Consider the following 22,237-nt stretch of genomic DNA (forward strand, 5'->3'; position numbering starts at 1 on the left):
TCTTTGCCTAGTACTTTGGGCTAAAGATTAACATATTTGCATGAGGCCCTGAGTGTACAGAGAGCAAGGAAGATAGATCAGTTTATTCTGTAACAGTCAATCACTGAAATTCCAGGATGCAGCATATTTGCTTGAAGCTGAGGGTAATGAAATGTCATTCACTGATTGTCAGTTGGTGTTAGCTGAACTGCCCTTCCAATTTTCCCCTGCAAATAGACTGCCTGAAGTGACAAGAAGTGCCACTCTTTCCCAGATCCAGGAGAGGGATTCTGAAAGTAAGCGTGCACTTGGTCCCTGCTTGCTCAGCCTAGTTGCCAGGCTGAATCAGAAGGTACTTTTGAAAGTACAATACTTCTTGTGTCTGAAGGGCTAAGATGGTCTGAGACTCAAGTCAGCTGATGACCAGTCTCTGTGAAGGAACCAAGTCCGCTGGAGTATGCGGGAATGCTGGTGCAAGTCATATCCTGGGACTGGTATCCATAGTCAGAAACTAGAAAAGGGTAGCAAAAGAAAGGTCCACCATGTTATCGGGTAAATTGGAACATCTAGAAAGGAAGGAAGAGACAGCTGGTGGAAAAGAGGAGTTTCTTGGAGGAAGAGGCAGAATGCCATCTGGCCAGAGGGAAGTATTGTAGATCCTGAAAATAAACCCAGGATGTAGCTCACCACAGGCTACAACGTGGTTCAGAAGAAAAAGAGAGGTTTTGACCAGATTATTTCACGTCTTGGTCTTTTCAGTAGAGCCCTAAAGCCTATCTGGAGAAGTGTGTCCATTTTGCCACTCTACTGTCCAGGATCAGAAGAGCCTGAAAGAAGCAAATGTGAACTGTCCTGATTGATTAGGAAGCCCTGGGTTGCATGGTACTACAGAACCTTGTCCCATAACCACTTCAACAGGGTTCTGATCAGGATGCCTTTGAGAGGGGGAAACAAGTATATCCTATACTGATCAAAATTGGCCACTAGAATTGCAAGGTTCTTGTGAAGCTCCAGGGGGATAGATGGAAAAACTGAGGATTGAGAACAAACCACATGTGACAGATGTTAATCTTGTCATATAGTGCACTACTGGAAAGTGCTTAGATGCTACAGGGAAGAGGATGGTGTAAAAAACCTATATAGAACAGACTGAAGGAGTGAGGGACAAACTGGTAGTGTTTGTCAGTCGCGAGGTAGAGAACATTCCAGTGGCCCAGGTGGATGGGGACATGGAGATAAGTATCCTGAAGGTCAGCTGAGCAATGGAAACTTTCCTGTGTGTGAGAGAGAGAGAGAGAGAGGCAAGGAGACCGAAGGCTTCCATCCAAACCTTTCATTTGCACAAGTTCAGGAAGCAACTGCAAAACCTCATATTCCTGTGCTTGAAAGAGTAATGAAAGTAAAATACTGAGTTGACCTACCCCGATTGCCTATGGCAACTGATTGAATGGCTCTCTTATCCAGAAAATCTTAAATTTTTGATGGTTCATGAGGGTTTACAGGGATGGAGAGAAAGCACTAGTGAAAGTGCCCAAGAAGAGCGTAACACTTTCAAGTTAATAGCTCATTCGGCTGTCCTGAGAAGAAGTGGCTGAAGTCCCTGAAGTGCTACGTTTGACTTTTCACTTAAAGCAAAGGTGGAAGCTGAGCCAGCCTGATCTCAGTAGAGCTGCTTACGTTAGTAGGCAGCAGAGGAGGTGATGGGGCTGCTGAAGTCTCTTGGGTGCAGCTTGTCTTGAGAAGAAGATGGTGGGGAAACCATGAAAGCAAAAGGCTGGTTTGCAAAAATGTGAGAAGTAGGCACTGTCTAAATTGGAGTGGAAGGCAGAGGAAGATTGGTGATTAGAGTACTTGAGTGACCATTGAAATCTGCATTCAGTTCCTGTATCTCATTTTCTGTAGACCTTCCATGTCTGTTGCCCATTTATAAATTGGAGATCATTCTTCCCAATCATTGTGAGGATGAACTTGTGAATCATCAGTGTTTTTTTGTGAGGTGCTTGGCTTCCACAGAGTTTGAGGCCATATAAGAACATAGTGGACAAACTGGGGTCTTGTTAGATTCTTTACCTCCTTGCTTCCTAATAGGTGGAACTGGAAAACACTGTATGTGCTGGACTGTCTGTATTGGTATGGATGTTCCACAATGGTTAGTGCATCTTGGAACAGATGTGGGAAGAAGCATTTCCCTGCAGTGTTTTGTTGGCCTTTGGAATTCACTGCCACAGGGGGCCCAGAGTCAAATATTATTGCTGGATAATTTTATGATTACTAAGCTCAGTGTAAATTTTTAATCCTGCTCAAGGTATAAAGTGAAGGAAGGCATTTCCCTAATACATAGTTTTTTATAACTGGCTAGGTACATACATACATACACGTACGTGTGTGTGTGTATGTATGTATGTATGTATGTATGTGTATATATGTGTGTGTGTGTGTAATAAAAAAAAATTTTTTTTTAACCTTCCCCTGAAGTGGCTAATGGACTTGATGGACCAGTGGTTTTCTCTAGTATGGCAAATCAGACATTATGTGTTAAGGTCATTTTGAGTTAGTGAAATACATTGTGTGTGTGTGTGTGTGTGGCTTTATATAGGCATATCAAAGCACTGCTAAATATAACTGATCGGTTTTATTTAAAATTATTAAGTACAGTAAACTATACTCCCTAATTTTTTGTGATTGTATTAATGCATATACCCAGGGACTGCAGTTACATGTTTCATATTGTATTTGTTCTTGGTTTTCTACTTTAGTCGGCCACCAACCTGCCATCACCCCAGCCAAGAGAAACACAGTTGTCACTTTGGCCCTTGCCCTGCATGTCGTCAGTCCTGCCAGAAAGTGTTAAAGTGCGGTCACTTGTGTCCTGCTTCTTGCCACGATGAAGCTCTTGTGAAGCAAACTGGCTTGGTAAGACAATAGCCAGAAATGTATTAAGTACTAGCACTCTGTTTAACAAGAAGAATGAGGAACACTTCTGTCCCTGATTTTATGTTGGAAAGTATAGCTACTAGGAGTAAATATTTAGGGATCGATATGCTGCATGATACTTAATTGAAAAATTAAGGTTCTGCTTCTAGTTGCCTTGTTTAAAATCTAATTGCTTTTTATCCTGGCCATAACTGATACTCGATTCTTCATGTATTTCCACAGGTAAATCTAGTCTTCCTTTTCTTTCCTCTTCCTCTTCCCCCCCGCCCATGTTTAATTTTTTGTCAACAATTTTATTTAATATCTTGTTTGCTTTTAATATCAGCTGTCAACTTAATTTTTATTTGCCTCTGTATTAAAACTGATGGTTAGCTGGCAGGTATTTGCTAAACTATCATATTAGGAAGCAAAATAGGAAACTGTACATTTCAAAATAGGAAACTCTATGTTGAAGCTTTCAGACCTTAAACTTCATGTGCAAAGTATAGTGAGAACTTCAAAGTAATCATACTCCTGGAGTAGAGTATTTTGAACAGGTGAGAATGTACTGTTAATTTTACTTACCTTTCCTCTGTTGTTCAACATTTAGAATGATTTTATTAATTTTTGACTTGTCCTTGTCCTCAGGTTAAACAGTAAGGGAATGAAATCGTGACTTGTGGTATAATAAAGCCACTTGGCCTTCAGTCTCCTATTCTTAGCCATGACAGAAAATGAAATGATTATCCAGGCATGTACTGCATTCATGTCTTAGTTCTAGTAATAGAATTTCTTCAGTTGGGGGAAAATAGACCTGTTAGAACTAAGATCTTACCAGGCATTATGGATATTTATAGCTAAACAGATGACTCAGAGTTGTCGCCACAATTTATATAATGCAATAATATAAACACAGCAATGTATTTGTTTTGCTCTCAGCACCAACCTGCCGGGCCCTGGGAACAGCCATCTGAGCCAGCTTTTATTCAAACTGCATTACCTTGCCCCCCATGTCAGATTCCTTTACTAACGTAAGTATAAAAGGAGTTTTGCTTTGAAGTTGTATCAAATTTTACATTGCTATATAATGTGTTTTTGAAGGCATCACTTTTTGTGCTTCAGAATTTTACAAGGTTTTGTACTGATGCAGCATGTCTGACTTACATTTTTGTGGAAACATAGTATCTCTAAAGGCAGGGAATTTCTTTTGGTGGCCAATAGGTAGCATCCTAGAATGGTCTGCTCAATGCACTAAGGGATGGATAGGAAGAGTAAAATAAGTGCCTGATTTTAAAATCTGTATAAACAAATGCACAAAGCTAAAAGTTAAAAGAACATTTTACAGATAGGAGACTGAGGCACAGAGAGCAAAAAATCCACTAATTTTGGGTGTCCCGTTTGAGACACGTAGGACTTTATTTTTCAGAGTATGTAACATTATATAGCACTTCATGCTCAAAGGACTGCTCCCATTGACTTCACTTGCAGCTTTGAATGCCCAGCACTTCTGCAAATTAGAATCCAGTATCTTGTGTCAGTTACCCACAAAATGAGGAATTAGTGACCACCTTTGAAAAGTCTGGTTTAAATGACTTGACTAGCATCACATAGGAACTCCGTTGCAGAGGCTCTGATGACGTAAAAGATAGTACAGATACATTCTAATTCTCTGTGAAATTATGAACCTTCTGTATGTATCTTTTGACTCAATTTTGAATGTACATCCTCTTTGTCCTTCTCTATTATCAGTGTACCTCCATGTTGGACTGAAATTCCAACAGCATAGTGGGATAGGATTGCCAATAGAAGGTCATTAAATCTGAAGTGCCCTTCCATTGAAAAGGAATATCCCTAAACAGTACACTGTATCCCCATCAGGAATTGGTTTATTGTGGGAAATGTAGTCTGGAAGTTACGTGGCAGGGTTCTGTGATCACCTGAGGAGTCTGATCCTGGGAGTCACCTGACAGGGACAGGAAGGTTATAAAAATACAGGAACTGCTCTCTTCAGGGTTCTCTTCAGCCATTTTTACTACCTCAAGATGATGGAAGCTACTGCAGGCCCTGGCAGAGGCAAGGGGACTGGAGAACCACCAATGCAGGTGGTCCCCAAAGGACTCCCAAGGAAAGGGTGAGCTACAGTGAAGGGAAATGCACGTAGAGTTTATTTTTTAAAGATCCATATATTTTTCATCTGAGTAATTAAAGAGCAAATAATGTCTTTGTGCAAAACGTGAAGCATATAACACATACACGACTACAACATGCCTCTATCGAAAGTTAAACTATAACCCAGAAGGCTTGTGCATTTGATGGGATTCTGGGAGAGTATATTTTCCAGCTGTTGGGGTATCTTGGGGGGCCAGCATGGTCCTGGGGCCTAAGGCAGTAAGGTGTAGCAGACTGAGAATTAGTGCGCAGGAAATGTGCCACAGGGATGAAGGAAGGAAACAGTGCTGTAACTTTCTGAGACCCAGGGAAGCTTAACACACAGGGATCCAGAGGTTGGGATTTCCTTCGTAGGAGTTTGGTGGGGGGTTGCCAGCGGGGAGAGCCCAATCAGATACGTGATAGAGGCCAGGATAGAATCCATTTCTCCAGGGCAGCATTTAACTGCCTTTACCATGAAACCCTCCTTTGTCTTCCTGTAGTCTCCTGCCTCTTTCAATACTCACTTTCGAGCTTCTGGAACAAATGAAGCAGGGTCCTACAGACAACAGCCTCCTTCGCTAAACAAGTATGATTTTTTTTTTTTTTTACCTAGAGCAGCTCCATTTTGTGTGCTGAATGAGGCAGGGTTACAGTGGGAAAAAAATAGTATGTGATTACATAGTGCATACACCCAAGGGGGGACAAATTCAGGTGGCACCAGCAACCTTAATTCTGGCATTTCTTAGTTTTTAAGCACTTGACTTTGCAAACTTAATGTTCTTTTAGACATTTTGTGTGTGTAATTTCCTAGCAAACTGGAAAACAAATCTGATCACGTGGCAGCATACTGACACCAGCATGGTTGATCAGGTGGGTTGGAGCTTTTATATCCACCACACAGACATGGCACTTGAACTATCGGAGTAATTAATAGCCATAAGGTAGTTATCATCTAAATGGACCAGCACTAGAGGGCGAATAAACACTTTTGTTACGCCTTTGCTGATAGCAGAGAAATGACAAAACTCAGGAAAGCTGGGTTCCTTTCCAGGCTGGGGTAGTGGGCACACTACCCATTTCCCCCCAGTGTGACCTCTTCTGCCCTATCCCAGTCTTGTCTGTTCCCCACTCCAGTTCCATTCTCTTCACCTAGCCAGTCCCACTGTCCACTCTTCAGGGTTCTCATCAAATCTGTCTCCTCTCACCACCTTCCACCACCGCTCTTCATCCCCAGTCTCCTTGCCTAGCTAGGCCCAGATTCTGTCCTGGCCCCCACTCCAGGCTTCTAGTTCCAATTTCATTTCCTTCCCACATTTTCAGAGGTTTATGACTTGGCCAAATTTGGATGGATTTTCATGGGGACAGCAAAATGCACATCCATGAAACACAGGTCACACCGCTGCAAAATTTCACATTCCTTCTCTAAAGCATGGGTCTGCAAGTGCTTTTCAAATAAAATATCAGAATTTTTTTTAGCATGGACAAAACATATTTTCCCTTTTTTCCATAGCCCTGTCCTTGAATTTCCCAGATTTCACGTGAGGCAGACACCCCGCATGGAAAAATTCAGCCTGATTAGTTAAAGTTAGGTAAAGTTATAAGCCCCCTAAATACACACACAAGAATATAACAGTGCTGTATTTAAGGTTGATATAGATGTCGTTTCTGTGTTAAACTGCTGTTTAAGACAGTTTTCTCTAGAGTACAGTTTTGTGCTGAGAACAAGAATAAAATTAGCTACATTTTCTCCTTAAAAACTCACCTGTCCAGTCATTTTGAATAACCATGCATGGAAAGTAAATACCTATCCTCCTATTTAATATTTTACTTTTTTGTCAATTCTATTGCTGTTGTGTAACTTGAACACTTGTTTCATTTCAGATTTGACGTATATTGTAGCCCGATCTGTGAATTGTATATTGATTAGTTAAGAATTCACAATTATCACTCTGAGATTTGACAGGTTCTTGTCCCAAGATCAGGACCAGTACTATTAAAATTACTGTTTAGTTGAGAACCCCGATGTGCAGTTACAACATGCTCACTTTAGGAACTCTTCTGTATTTGCAATAGTTTATTCATACGTTTAGCAAAGTCACAAACATTCTAACCTAGCAAGGTAGATAGAGATAATACAGAATGTATATCTGAACATTCATATACTTGCACCAGATCTTGCAGAACAACCTGAAATGTTAGTCAGTATTTTCCTCATCACCACCAGTGGCCATCATCCTGGCACCTCCCAAGGATATCTCTCTCCTCCTGCCCACAGTGTGGGATACGCTTTTATAATATGTTACGCCGAAGCCTCTGTGTCTGATGCATATTCAGTAGGAGTTTCTCCCCTCTTCCTTATTTGTATTTCCTCACCCTATTAATTTTGGGGTGCCCTTCTCCTATAGGTTAGTATATTAATGATCTCAATTTATTATCCTATACGTCAGACATCTGCAGAGGTTCCCATCCTACAGTATCCAAAAGCTGGTGTTAGCTCATGTTCCTATTGTTGGCTGGTGGTGTTATGGACAAACTTCCCCCGTAAGCACTCTAGTCCAAGTTCCCCAAAACTGAGGGGTGACCATTAGGCTATTTATCTGTGCCAGAGTTAATAGGCTTCAAGCCTGATGTTAAATGCTAAAGCCAATGTCTTACAGGAAACAGGCCTGTAGTTTCCTTGCATTACTGCTGAATAAAATAAATGCTAAAGACAGCTCTGTGAGCTACAGTATATAGCTCTGAATGAAGAACGCATGCTTTGCCTTGCTTGAAGACATTTACAGATATCTAAAGGTTGGATATTGAGCATTCAGAGTTCACTAAAATACTGCAAATATGTAAGCATGTGCTTCACTTTAATCATGTGAGCGTTCTTACTGATTTCATTGTTACTACTCATGTGAATAAACATTTGCAGGTTTGAGGCCTAAATAAGGAAATGACCATTCTCAAAATAGAATGTTAAATTGGGTCTGAGCTCTTGTTTATGACTTAATATGAATAGTAATATTATAAATATTAATATTTCTGCCCTGCTTAGTCAATGTTCCAGTCAAGTGCCTTACCACAAAATATACATCTCCTTAAATCAGATATGGTACATTCCTAATGGTATCCTGGAATGAATAGTTTGAGGTTGGGAGAAACTTGCAATTGAAAAGACAATGGCTAAATGCAAAATATTTTGAAGAACAGCTGATATTAGTCAGATGAACATACATGATCTGATCTGGTTTTAAAAGTTAATTAGGGTTGGGCCTGTTCAATACTGGAGGTGAAAGGGGCTTGGAGATGTAGAAAGCACACTTCAGGATAAAGCAAAACAACCATGTTCATAAACAGTTGTCAGTAGTTCTGTTAATCGTTATTTGACAACTTTAGATAGGTGAGAGGCCAAAGGGCTGGATAAAAACAAATTTAATATCAGCCTTTATGAAGAGTTTAAAAGGAATGTCTGGAAAGTTAAGTATTGTGAACGTACTAGGCCAGCTTTTTCCTCCTGCACTAGGACAGATTTTGTGCTGATGTGAAGGACAAAGATGCTGTAAACCAGATTAACTGGCTACAGGTGAATCGTAGAAAGTAAGCACCATCAACACACAAACTGAGCAGAAGATTGATTTAGGCTCTCCTGGGTTCCGCCATTGTTTTGTATCTTTGACCATCTGAAGGAAGAAATAAATTTCTACAGGAGTAGACCGCTTACGAAAAAGCCTCTAAAGAAATTGTGAAATAGGGAAAATAATGCCTATTAAAAGACTCAAAGGAGTATGCTTAGAAAACAATAATTCAGAAGTTTCTGCAATAAAGATAATACATTTCTTTATACAGCCTTGCTGAGTCTGCAGTTGGAATACTTTATTCTGTCTATAAAACTGATAAATTAGAATCCAAGTAAGAATGGAAAATTAGAGGTTAACACATTGATCTAACAGTGTAGTTGCACTCCAAAAGCAGCATGAATGTTGGACCCACTCTTTGACCTTGATGTGGTGCCAGGTAGAGCTGTCCTCCATGAGACTGTTGCTGAAAGGGGGTGGTGTTAGGGGAGAATTAGAACAAGTGGATTAGGGAGCATCTTTGCTAAAAGGTACTGGTCACTCCTACTAACTGAGGCCATATCTAGGAATGCCCTTAAATTCATGTGAACTCTCAGACTTAAGCTATGTCTACACTAGCACTTTTGTTGGTATAACTTACATCACTCAAGGATGTGAAAAAAACACCCCTGAGAGCGACATAAGTTGCACTGACAGAAGTACCAGTGTTGACAGCTGCCGCTGCTTGTTGAGGTGTTTTAATTATGTTGACTGAAGAGTTCTCTCCCATCAGCGTAGGGTGGCTATGGAGGAGACCTTGTAGCAGCACAGCTGCATCAGAAGTTCTATGCGTTTGTGGAACTGATGTTTTATAACGGATTATTTCCCACAGCAAAACATTGACACTGCTTCAGATGCCTTATTGCTTTAAGGAGTACACCTGTTTGCAATTCTCTCAATTTTTTTATTCCCTTCTTTGCAGGGAATGTCTTGGGCAGCATGAGGTGAGTCACAGAGAAATGACCATTTGAGTGAATATGAAGTGTGCATCATTTTGTTTTGATTAATTAGTTCTTACAAAAAGTATTTTTTGTATTAAAATCTATGAAGTGTTTTTATTTGAGTGCTGTCGTGTTCATTAGGACAGTATTATAGCACTGTATTAGAAAATGTATAACAGTTGAATTTTAGGTTGTTTGATCAAAGTTTAAATTCTTGGCTTTTGAAACAACATTTTATACAAGTATTGGGGTAGCCGTGTTAAAATGTATCCACAAAATTATTATTGTTTTTGTACATTTTATACAGGTTATAATGGTGAAATGCTCTTGGACTAGTGAGTGTATTTAATTGCATGTTGTCTGTTTCATTAAATATTTTGCTCCTTTTTTTCGTTTGGCTTATATGTAAGCAATGTTCCTCCTCTCCCCCATCAAATTTTCTTGTCCAAGTAGCTGCCATCACTACACTATCCCTCAGAAGGGATGGAGGCTTTGCATTGCATATGCGACAGTAAATGGTAATGCCACTGTGTGATTTAGATGCAGAGTGGGAAGATTGGACGTGGGGTGGAGACTGTCCTATGAGAGATCCAGCTAATTAACTTTTCATTTGGTGCAGCCTTCTGTAATCTAGTAGTAGAGATTTTCTGTGCCCATTTACTCTAGAGCAGTGGTTCCCAAACTTTAACAACCCGTGAACCCCTTTCACTAAAATGCCAAGTCTCGCGAACCCCCTCCTAAAAATGAACATTTCCAGGGATTTTCTCCTTTACCTGAGTATAAATTAGAAAAGCAGTGATCTTGGCAATATAAAATTGGTTTTTATGACGTCCTGATCACACACTATGTATTAATTATTATTTATCATTATAGTATCTTTATTACATTATGAAAATGGCAACACTCTTCTGAGATCTCACTTCTGTCGCTTGTATCATTTTGAATAAGCCTGTTAAACAACAAGGCTCCTAGCTTTCATCAAGGAGTATCAGATGTGAAACAGCACGTAGGGATTTAAAAAAGCCAAGTCAAATCAAGAATTCCTCCTATACAAGCATTCAGGTCTTGAGCAGTCCAGGCAAACCACTCAGGTTACAACGAAGCTTAAACTTGTTCATCATCATTTTAAAAACAATACTAGCTGCTTGTTTCATTTTAAGAACAGCAGAAAATATCTACCTCCCTTTGTATTTCTTATAAGGAGTCTTGAAGTTTAAATCTCCTCTGTGTATTAGATATGCTGGCTTTGATCTGCTTAGCTCTTGGAAGTCCAGGGGTTCTGGGCTGCTGGCCCCGGGGTCCCGAGGGACAGCTCTGTCCGCCGTTAGGGAATTTTTTCCTGAGAACCCCTGTAACATTTCACGAAGCCCAGTTTGGGAACCACTGCTCTAGAGGAAAATGTAATTAATTTTCACAATCATTTAACAGTTAGAAAAGTAATCCAAAAATCATTTACCACTTTTTATAATTAAATTTTCACTAATTTTAAAATTACAGCTACATTTTAATGATAGTATTAGCAGGTGTTTTGTTAGGCTTATTGCAGACTTTTCACTAATGTCAAGTTTTTGTAATATCAGTTTTCAGAGTAGCAGCCGTGTTAGTCTGTATTCACGAAAAGGAGTATTTGTGGCACCTTAGAGACTAACAAATTTATTTGAATGCATTTGGAATGCATCCGATGAAGGGAGCTGTAGTTCACGAAAGCTTATGCTCAAATAAATTTGTTAGTCTCTAAGGTGCCACAAGTACTCCTTTTTGTAATATCAGTGACATTCTAATTTAGAGCCCTTTTAAATTAGACAATCGAGATGTAAAGTTTATTTGTTAGCGGTCATTATGATTCATAATTCACATAATTGTTGTAATCATAACCATGAGATTTTTAAATCAGATGTTCGTTGTTCCCATATAACTTTCCTCAATATATTTCCAATTTATGCTGGAATGTTTTTATATAAAATGAGTGTCTGAGTTTTGGTACACCATGTACTGTTGGCTTGATGATGTAGATATCATGTAAGTGCATCTACAAATTAGTTTTGAAAGTTGAAGTAGAAATGACACCGTCTTGTATAGTAATATGGAAGGTCAAATGTTACAAAGATGTATGTAGTCTTTAAAAGACTAAGTAAATATTTAATACTGGCAAACAACTGTTCTAATCTTGTGCACACATTGTTCTGTAGTGTGAATGAAGAAAATATGTACGGTATGTCTCCTTTGATTTAAATGAAATTGGTGTTTTTTTCCTTGGTCATTTAGTGCTTATCTGTGGAAACTTGTGAAGTATGTGAGAGTCAAGATTTAGGTTTATGGTTTTGTGTGTGCATAATTTCAGTGGGAGGAAAAGTTTCAGAGGTTAGATAAAAGATATACATTTCACATGTGCTTTCTTCAAAGTATTAGAATTTTTTTATAGAAATAGCCTTCTGTACAGATAGACTTAATGTGTGCAACCAAAATCAGTATTTTTACTGACCTCGGTAATTTTATAGCTGATCTAAATTTCTTCTTTGTGGTAAGTAGTCTCCTTTTCAACATCATATATGCACACCTTCTTTCTACCTGTTTTACGTCAACCATTTCTCAAACTTTCTCTCTGTTTTACTTCAACCACTTCAAGCTATTTCTGAAAGACTGCAGTGAGTCTGTACTCACTGCAGTCTCAGTATAGTGGGGTTTTGTCCACTCAGCAAGATGAAAAGGGGTTGTGGCTCCTTTAAGTTTCCCCTACTGCCTTTAAGTTTTCCCTATGCAGGGAGAGCAAAGTGGACAGTTTCCAAAGCCAAGGGCAACTGGAAGAGGCTGGCTCAGGTGGGACATTGGCCATTGTGTGTACTGGGGTAGGTAATGAGGTTAGGTCAAGTTGTCTCAACCTAGCAGGTAGCAAGAGTCCAGTGCAGGTAAGGAGTCCAGTTCCCTCATAAAACTGACATTGGAAATGGACTTTGGGAAAGGCATCCCTTAATGAAGCTGGGAAAAGGGTTTGGTTCTCTTAGTGTCTGGTACAGTAGGGAGACAACCCCCCTTTTCCAATTGCTTCTCCTACCCTCGTATGTGAGGGGGTGGTATGGTCACAACAATGGGCAAGGACCAGGCTAGGAGGGGTGAGGGCTGACAACAGTACTCCCAAATAGGTGGGAATGATTAAGGAAATAATGGTGGCCTGTGCTGTACAACCTATTGTAGAGTATTTTCCAGGTGAGGTATGTTAATAAAATTGCCACCTAATTAAATCACATCTGCTGCATTTTACCTTCCTTCCTGCGTGGCTGGGACAATCCCACTCATTGGATTTTGGAATTCGTGTGTCCTTTTATATGTCATTGCTGTATAGGATTGTGTTCTACGTATGTCACTACTTATAGCACAGACCCCTTCAAGCCAATGTCATCCTTCCTCCCCCTGCCCCACCCACATTAGAGAGATTTGTGGGCTTTGGGACAAATTTATAGTACTAAATCATGTAAGTTGTACTCTGTCATGAACTCCAAAGGTGTGCCATAAATAAATCCTCATGATCGTATTTGAAATCTGCATGTTATTGCACCCCTTTGATTACGTGACTTCTAAAGGCTGGTGCATAGACTTCTAAAATAGCCACTACAGAAAAATACATAAGCTAAAACTTCCCCAAACATATATACGGCAACTAAACACAATCTAATAAATTATGTAGATAAACCTGACATGATAGAGTAGAAATTTGTTGGCTTTTTTATTCACTCTCTACTACAAATAATAGTTCACTTGTGCAGACAATGTAAGAACAAATGCACTGTTATTGCAGTACATACAGTAATCTAAGTAACCAGTTGAATACCTATGTGAAATTAGGTTGGGTTTTTCAGCAGATTACTGTTCAGGCAGCATGCCTATCATGTAAGATAAATGCATGCTGTGAAGAATGGATGGGAGGAGATGATGAGCACATATCTTTGTCAAAATATAGACTTCCATCTTCATATATGGAATACTCTCAATGCTAAAACTTGTAGGTTTATTATAAGTAAAGTTTATTTCAATCCAAAACAATCTCTCATCGTGGTTAGGATTTGACGCATCACTAAAATTTCATAGATTGATACGCAAACAAAATTTGAGCCTGTATAAAGACCCGATGTCAGTTATGTCATTTAATCATGTTTCTCTTTATACCTATATGGAAGGAAAACAGAATTTATGGCTAGACTCAAATCTATATTGAGAGAAAGTGCATGAATTTACATCTTCACAATGGGAAGAGTCCATCTTTGAGTTTATTTTTCATTAAACAAAAAGTAATTCCATAGAATTATTCATTAAAGATAGCTGCAAGTAGCTTCTTAAAGCACTTAAATACTACACTGATTGGGTACTACAGAGAAAATGGAGTGAAAATGTGTCTAGGTTAACATGGTGCACCCCCCCGAATCATTTGACTACCATAAGAGTGGCATTCAGCACAAAAGGGAACTTTCTATCTTCCCTTCCCCAATCCTTATATAAGCTGTTGTGAATATATGGTAGTGAAAGTCTTTTATTAAATCCTAGTGGCTTGTATGCATTTGTTCTGTGTACTTTAGTGGATAAACTTGTGTATTTTGTCAGCCAGCAGAGTGCAGATTTCTTCCTGCTTCAGTTTTACAGTATCGTGAATCCAAATGAACAATAGCCTAAACTTTTAGATGCTTGGTAGTAAAAGAAGAAAGGAGGCCCTTATCTGGGAAATCTGTGTTTATTTATGATGCATATTACATACATTAAACATTTTTCATGGATTCCTCTAAGATCTTAAATACATTGTTAATGTATATCTGCAATATTCTGCTGCTACGCTGGCAGCCACCCAGCAAAAGGAGTTCTGGTTAATTTAGCAGTGCCTGTCAGAGAAACCATTTACAAATTCATTACAACACTTGCTATAATATATTATCATTTATACTGTGCTACTGATATTTTCAAGTAGTGTGATCATTTAAAAAGAAAAAGACCCTAAGAATGAAACATTTTGGATCCTATTTGGGTGTTCTTAACACTGAATGCCTGAAGAAAAGTAGGTAAGAGATGATAGAGAAGAATAGTTCAAGAAGTAGATATTCATGCTATCAAACATAGACTTCATTTTGTTTACATATATAAAATTTGAATTGAGCACTTATTTTAATTTATTTAGGTGTTGTGCTGATAAACATGGTAGTGTAGATCCTTTCCCTTGCGTTGCTTGTTTTGTATTAGTATTTCTTCCTTTCAGAAAGTTGGGGAGGGGGGGTTGTTTTTGTTTTTTTGGAGAAGTAGGGTGTAGAGAATTTGGGTACCTTTGATATATTTCTAGTAACTGATCCACCACTTGGGACACAGACTTACAAGTTTTATTTCCAGACAACATGCGTGCAGCAAAATATAAGCATAAGAAGTATGATTCAATAAGACTTACATTAAAATGAGATTCCTTGTGGTCTACAATGTAGTATTACTGAATAAAAACAACGAGGAGTCCTTGTGGCACCTTCAAGACTAACGAAAGCTTATGCCCAAATAAATTTGTTAGTCTCTAACGTGCCACAAGGACTCCTTGTTTTTGATGATACAGGCTAACACAGCTAACACTCTGAAACCTATTACTGAATACAATTTCTATAAATGCTTGCTGTAACTTTTTTCTTAGTGTTGCTCTTTAAATTATGTCACTTCCTAGGGTTTTTAAAAGTCTTCATATATATTTAGAACAATTAATAGCTTTTCACTTTCAGGTTTATAGAAACCAAAAGGCTGCATTCCAATCTTAACTATCAAGTTATAGTCTCGTAATAAAACTACCTAACAAATCATAGTTGCAATCTAAACTGAAAGTTTTTTGTCTCACTGATTACTTTCAACTTTGGATTGGTGTGAAAACTCATTTCTCGTAGCTGTAACAACAGATGTATCAACTTATGGTCATTTGATGGTTGAAATTGGGAAAAAGAATACGTTTGAACAAAGTCTATCCTTCTGGGATGCATTAATTAAAACCTTCGCACTGCAGATGGAAACAGAGCCAAGTATGCCTTAACCAGATAGAGTATCAAATAGCATTTACTTTTTGTATATTTAGAATGCATTATACTTCCTAGCACTAAATGGTTTAGGCTTTAATTTTCATTCCAGACTTGGTTTAGAAATATCACAGAATGTTTTAAAATAGGCTTATTTTGAATAGTCCCTATATCAGTCACGCAGAAATAAATATCTAGTACATTGACACAGTATTTAAAGACCGTAGATAAGTATCTTTGTCCTTAAAAACATTTGTTTGGCTGTCTGGAAAGTGAGAGGATTAAATTTGTCACCTTTTCTAAATTGTCATATGATTAGGTATTCATTTAGGTTACTACACATACTAAATTACTAGGGCAAAAGTTGCTTTCACCTACAACACTAGATACTCATAGACCACTAGTTTGCTTAAGTTCATTAAATATTCAGAGGTAATTTTAAAAGAATTCCACTTTGCTTTGATTTAGTGATTTCTATTATGGGTATTCTAGACAGTTTTTTCCCTGTATAATGGGGTGTTCATACTGTGATTCATAGATGGATAGATTCTCATAGATATTAAGGTCAGAAGGGACCATTATGATCATCTAGTCTGACCTCCTGCACAATGCAGGCCACAGAATCTCAGCCGCCCACTCCTGCAATAAACCTCTTACCTATGTCTGAGTTATTGAAGTGCTCAAATCCATGGTTTAAAGACTTCAAGGTGCAGAGAATCCTCCAGCAAGTGACCTGTGCCCCATGCTACAGAGGAAGGCGAAAAACCCCCAGGGCCTCTTCCAATCTGCCCTGGAGGAAAATTCCTTCCTGACCCCAAATATGGCGATCAGCTGAACCCTGAGCATGTGGGCAAGATTCACCGGCCAGATACCCAGGAAAGAATTCTCTGTAGTAACTCAGATCCCACCCTATCTAACATCCCATCACAGGCCATTGGGCCTATTTACCATGAATAGTTAAAGATCAATTAATTGCCAAAATCATGTTATCCCATCATACCATCTCCTCCATAAACTTATCAAGTTTAATCTTGAAGCCAGATAGGTCTTTTGCCCCCATTGCTTCCCTTGGAAGGCTATTCCAGAACTTCACTCCTCTGATGGTTAGAAACCTTTGTCTAATTTCAAGTCTAAACTTCCCGATGGCCAGTTTATATCGATTTGTTCTTGTGTCCACACTGGTACTGAACTTAAATAATTCCTCTCCCTCTCTGGTATTTATCCCTCTGATATATTTATAGAGAGCAATCATATCTCCCCTCAACCTTCTTTTAGTTAGGCTAAACAAGCCAAGCTCCTTGAGTCTCCTTTCATAAGACAGGTTTTCCATTCCTCGGATCATCATAATAGCCCTTCTCTGAACCTGTTGCCGTTTGAATTCATCCTTCTTAAACATGGGAGACCAGAAATGCACACAGTATTCCAGATGAGGTCTCACCAGTGCCTTGTATAACGGTACTAACACCATCTTATCTCTACTGGAAATACCTCGCCTGATGCATCCCAAGACCGCATTAGCTTTTTTCACAGCCATATCACACTGGCAGCTCATAGTCATCCTGTGATCAACCAATACTGCAAGGTCAGTCTCCTCCTCCGTTACTTCTAATTGATGCGTCCCCAGCTTATAACTAAAATTCTTATTAATCTCTAAATGCATGACCTTACACTTCTCACTATTAAATTTCATCCTATTACTATTACTCCAGTTTACAAGGTCATCCAGATCCTCCTGTATGATATCCTGGTCCTTCTCTAAATTGGCAGTACCTCCCAGCTTTGTATCATCCGCAGACTTTATTGGCACGCACCCACTTTTTGTGCTGAGGTCAGTAATAAAAAGATTGGTCCCAAAACCGATCACTGAGGAACTCCACTGGTAACCTCCATCCAGCCTGACGGTTCACCTTTCAGTATGACCCGCTGTAGTCTCCCCTTTAACCAATTCCAACTTTCAATTTTCATATTGATCTTCATCTTTTCCAATTGAACTAATAATTCCCCATGTGGCACGGTATCAAACGCCTTACTGAAATCTAGGTTAAAATTAGATCCACTGCGTTTCCTTTGTCTAAAAAATCTGTTACGTTCTCAAAGAAGATCAGGTTGATTTGGCACGAGCTACCTTTTTTAAAACCATGTTGTATTTTGTCCCATTTACCATTGACCTCAGTGTCCTTAACTACTTCCTCCTTCAGAAAATTTTCCAAGATCTTACATACTATAGATGTCAAGCTAACAGGCCTGTAGTTACCCGGATCACATTTTTTTTCCTTTCTTAAAAATATGAACTATGTTAGCAATTCTCCAGTCATATGGTACAACCCCTGAGTTTACAGATTCATTAAAAATTCTTGCTAATGGGCTTGCAATTTCATGTGCCAGTCCCTTTAATATTCTTGGTTGAAGATTATCTGGGCCCCCTGATTTAGTCCCATTAAGCTGTTCGAGTTTCACTTCTACCTCAGATATGGTAATATCTACCTCCCATATCCTACCGTTATCCCTAAGCTCCTCATTAGCCTCATTAAAGACTGAGGCAAAGTATTTGTTTAGATATTGGGCCATGCCTAGATTATCCTTAACCTCTACTCCATCCTCAGTGTTTAGTGGTACCACTTCTCTCTTTCTCTCTCTTTTTTATTTATATGGCTGTAGAACCTTTTACTATTGGTTTTAATTCCCTTTGCAAGGTCCAACTCTACTTGACTTTTAGCCTTTCTCACTTTATCCCTACATGTTCTGACCTCTGTATGCAAAGAACAGCCAGGCTTTTGTTTTTTGTTCAACCATTTTGGTGGCGTCTTCCATTGTGGTTTTATGTTCTGATTTTGTTCTAATGATTTGTTTTTCTCATAATTTTAATTTCATTTTTGAATTCTGTGGCAATCGATTATATTAATCTGACTCTGCATGTGTACATTCTTTTATGCTAGCTCCTTTTTAGATGTGGTTCAGTCTTAGCCTAAAGTACAGTTATTGTGGTTTTAGTTCCCTAACTACCTATTTAAAATTTAAAATGTAATCAAATACTAACTTTAAAACCAAAAACAAACAGTCCATCCACTCCTAAATCCTCCATGTCAAGTATTTAAACTTCCTCTATATTTTTGTCTTTGGTTTTAATTCCGCTTTCCAGTTGCAGGCAGGTCTCTAGGTTGTTCTGTTGCTGATATCAAAACCACTTTTCATGCAGAAAAGACTGGGATGAACTGCTCAAATTTAGAAGGTTTTGTACTTCCTCTTTTAGCTCTGTCCCTCTGCAGTCTCCTTCTGGTAGATCTGTACCGGGAAATGGTGAGGCCATATTTACTTGTTCCTAATCAGTTTCTAAAAGTGACCTTCCACTCTCATCAACTTTTTTCCTATTATCTCCACCCCATCAGCCTCCTTGAAGCTATGGATTTCTTGTGCTGATAATGGTAGTGAGATTAATTATATTAGTCATTATAGTGTTCCAGCAGCAGGAGACTAAACTAGAATGCTTTCTTTAAGATGCTCTTTTGATCTGTCACTGACATTCACAGCAGAATGACTGATACCTGCCTGAAGTCAGGAAGTGGAAGTGAAACCTGAGAAGAAAAGGAAGCAACTTAAAATATTAAAGTGTAATTTTTTTTACCCCAAAGAGCCACCTACTTCTAGGTATTTGGGAAGATGGCTCACGTTTCAGCCAGCATAGATACCTTCAATTTCCACATGATACTGTGGAGAAGTGGAGTAATTTGGCAATGACAGCCTTCCACATGTCCCATGCCACAATCATATAACCAACCCGCCATCCAGAACACTTCTTCTCAGGTTCCCTGTTGAGGATATCCTACTTCAGTTCCATCTTCTGTCTTCCCAGCCCCTGAAAGGGCTGTCACCAAGTCCACACAGCCACAAAAATGAATTATTATAGAAATTAGGTGTATGTGAGAGTTGGGGGGAGAGCCCAGTTATATGGGGTGGGGACAGAACTTTGCATAAGGCCCACAAAATATTTGGAAGTGTCAGTGTATAGGTAACAATATGGAGCCTTTAGTCTCCTAACTTCTCAGTTGGAGTCTAGCCAAAATGTAAGTAGTTACTGAAAGTTATCCTAGTCTGACAAAATCTGTATTCGGTGCTCTGTGAAATTATCAGTTTTCAATTCCTAATGGATGGGTGACAGCATCACAAACAATTTTGCATGTGAACATGGTGCATTAGTTAAAGGATGGGAACTGGGAGTGAATAAGTTCAAATTCTAGTTCTGACACTGACATGCTGTTTGAAGTTGGACACCTTTCTGCCTTCTGTTTCTCTGTGGCGTTACAGTGGATATGCTTAAAGTTCTGGTTTTAGAGATGATGTATCCAATGATATATCCTATGTGTAGGAAGATTCTGGAGCTTAATTCTAGAACTAGAATGGACTTTGAGTGAGGTCACTATACATATTGTCTCCACGGGGTTATTGTGAGGCTTAATTCTTTAACAGTTGTAAAGCACTTAGAAAGTCTCTAGCAAAAGGCACAATAGATGTGCAAAGTATTACTAAAACACACTGAGAGTCTGCAACTGATAGTCTATTTTCCAGATATTCAGCAGCTGTTTTCAGAAAGCAAGCTTGTTAGTTTTTTTATTTACTTAGGTATAATATAAAATCAAGTACATAAACTTAATTGAACTTTTCATTTTACTGTGTTAATTAAGGTTTTGTCAGACATTCAGAAGCACCAGAAGTTCTCTGTCGTGGTACTAATGCCATACGTTGGGTTTTTTTAACCTTTTAGGTGAGTCCTTTGCCATGTCACTCTGCGGGCCCCTACTCATGTAAAAGATTTTGTGGACGGCTGCTTGATTGTCAGAATCATACCTGCATGAAGGAATGTCATAAATTTACCACTGTAAATGGTAATGCTGACGGGCAAAAGGTAAGTTTTAGAGGTTGTATTTTTCTTTCGTCTGTTCTTGGCTCAAGAGCACAAGATTTGCAGTCAGGAAACAAAGGTTCTGTTTCCAGCTCTATCAGTGACTTACGTGGCGACCTTTAGCGAGTCACTTAACCTTTCTGTGTTTTCATTTCATCTTTAAAATTGGGATAATTGTTAATTAGCTATTTTGTAAATATTAAGCACTGTTATTATTTCTGTTGTAACATTTAAAGCTAAGTAGTCATGTAGATTTTTTTTTTTTTTTTTTTTTTTCCCCCCCCATCCAGTATCACTTTTTTGTATTTTTATAAACTTCCTCCAAAGTCAAATATGACAACCCTTTCTGGGTATTGTGTGGCCTACTGATGTAGTGTTGGGAGAAATCCAGGTTTATCTTGAGGGGTGAGGTAAGGGGGATTCAGAAACCGCATTATAGTCTGTTGGGGAGAAATTGCTCACCAGTCAAACTTGCAGTACAGAAGGCCAGCAAACGCTTTAACAGTAGAGAAATTCTACCTCGTCACTAGAAGTATGTCAGAACCACAAGGCTGAGATTTCCACACACAAAAAAGTAGTGAGGCTGCATGTTAAGAGCCATCAAGAGACCATTAGAGACTATTTAAAAAAAATTCCTACACTATAAGATTATTTGCTTGTTGAGTACATGAAGCCAGGAGCTAGAAGATTGTAGTTGCTGGAGGTACGATGAAACAAAAATGAGAGATTGGGGAGGGATGAAGAACTGCCCTAGTTTTGAGTTGACAAGGTGGGTGAGGTAATATCTTTTATTGGACCAAATTCTGTTGGTAAGAGAGACCAACTTTGAAGCTTACACATAGCAGTTCTTCAGGTCTGGGAAAAGTATTCAAAGTGTCATAGCTAAATACTAGGTGGAACAGATTGTTAAACATAAGTAGGTAACACACATTACCAGGGCCCTTTCAAGGTGAAGGTGGTCCACTAACACCACCCTAGTAACAGGACAAAAAGGGGGGTTAGTCATCAGAAGTGGCATACTCAAAGCCTGATCAGATCCAGCAGGACTGGAAACAAAACTTACTGTAGCCAGTAAAGGCAGCTAAGGTCACGGTGTCTGCCCTAATCTCACTTAAGGGTTGGTGGTCCTTCCTGGGTCTGCCTAGGTTTATGAGGCACCCTGCTACCGCCAGCTCTTAGCGTGAGGAAGCCTTGTTTGTGTCTGTTGTGGGTCAGCTCTTGACTCCATTGACCACAGGCAACACAAACACTTCCCTCTCAGCCTATGCAGGCTCTAATGTTTCTCTGCAGGCTAGTGATGGGCACACTTCAACCCCTGAGCCCTCCGAGTGTCCCGTTGGAGTGTCCAGTCCCTGTTCCACTGAACACTTACAGTAGTTACAGATTCACTGCTCCCAAAGAAGCAGTACTCCCCAGCTTGCCAGTTACCACTGAGCTCATCGCTCTGCTTATCTTGTAGCACTTAAATAAGTTTAAAGCATAAGTTAAAAAGTTCATTTAACAAAGGAAAGAGATCCAAATGGTGGCAGGTAGAAATATTGGAAATAAATGGTTGCATATAAAATAAAATCATAACATGCATTCTAAAACCTAGACTTACGTAACTAATGCTTACCCCCAAAGTCCTTCCAGCATTTTACAGCCAGGTTGGCTGTAATCTTTCATTCATATGGCAAGTCATGCTGTCTGCTTCCCTCAGTGGAAAAGCTCTAGGGTGTCTCCCATACCCCCAGCAAT

At 39.1% G+C, this 22,237-nt stretch overlaps 1 protein-coding gene across 2 annotated transcripts in view; it reads left to right on the forward strand.

Moving 5' to 3' along the window:
* NFXL1 (nuclear transcription factor, X-box binding like 1) overlaps positions 1–22,237 on the forward strand; it is an 88,185-nt gene that overhangs the window by 37,423 nt on the left and 28,525 nt on the right. Inside the window, exons 13-16 of one of the 2 annotated variants that reach the window (XM_037897836.2) lie at positions 2,736–2,892; positions 3,832–3,923; positions 9,475–9,586; positions 20,363–20,503. In XM_037897836.2, the coding sequence (XP_037753764.1) occupies positions 2,736–2,892; positions 3,832–3,923; positions 9,475–9,586; positions 20,363–20,503 (502 nt within the window). The remainder of the gene's footprint in view (positions 1–2,735; positions 2,893–3,831; positions 3,924–9,474; positions 9,587–20,362; positions 20,504–22,237) is intronic. The other variant, XM_037897837.2, reaches the window with a different exon arrangement.

The sequence above is a fragment of the Chelonia mydas genome, chromosome 4 (assembly GCF_015237465.2).
Source record: "Chelonia mydas isolate rCheMyd1 chromosome 4, rCheMyd1.pri.v2, whole genome shotgun sequence".
Classification (NCBI taxonomy): domain Eukaryota; kingdom Metazoa; phylum Chordata; order Testudines; family Cheloniidae; genus Chelonia; species Chelonia mydas.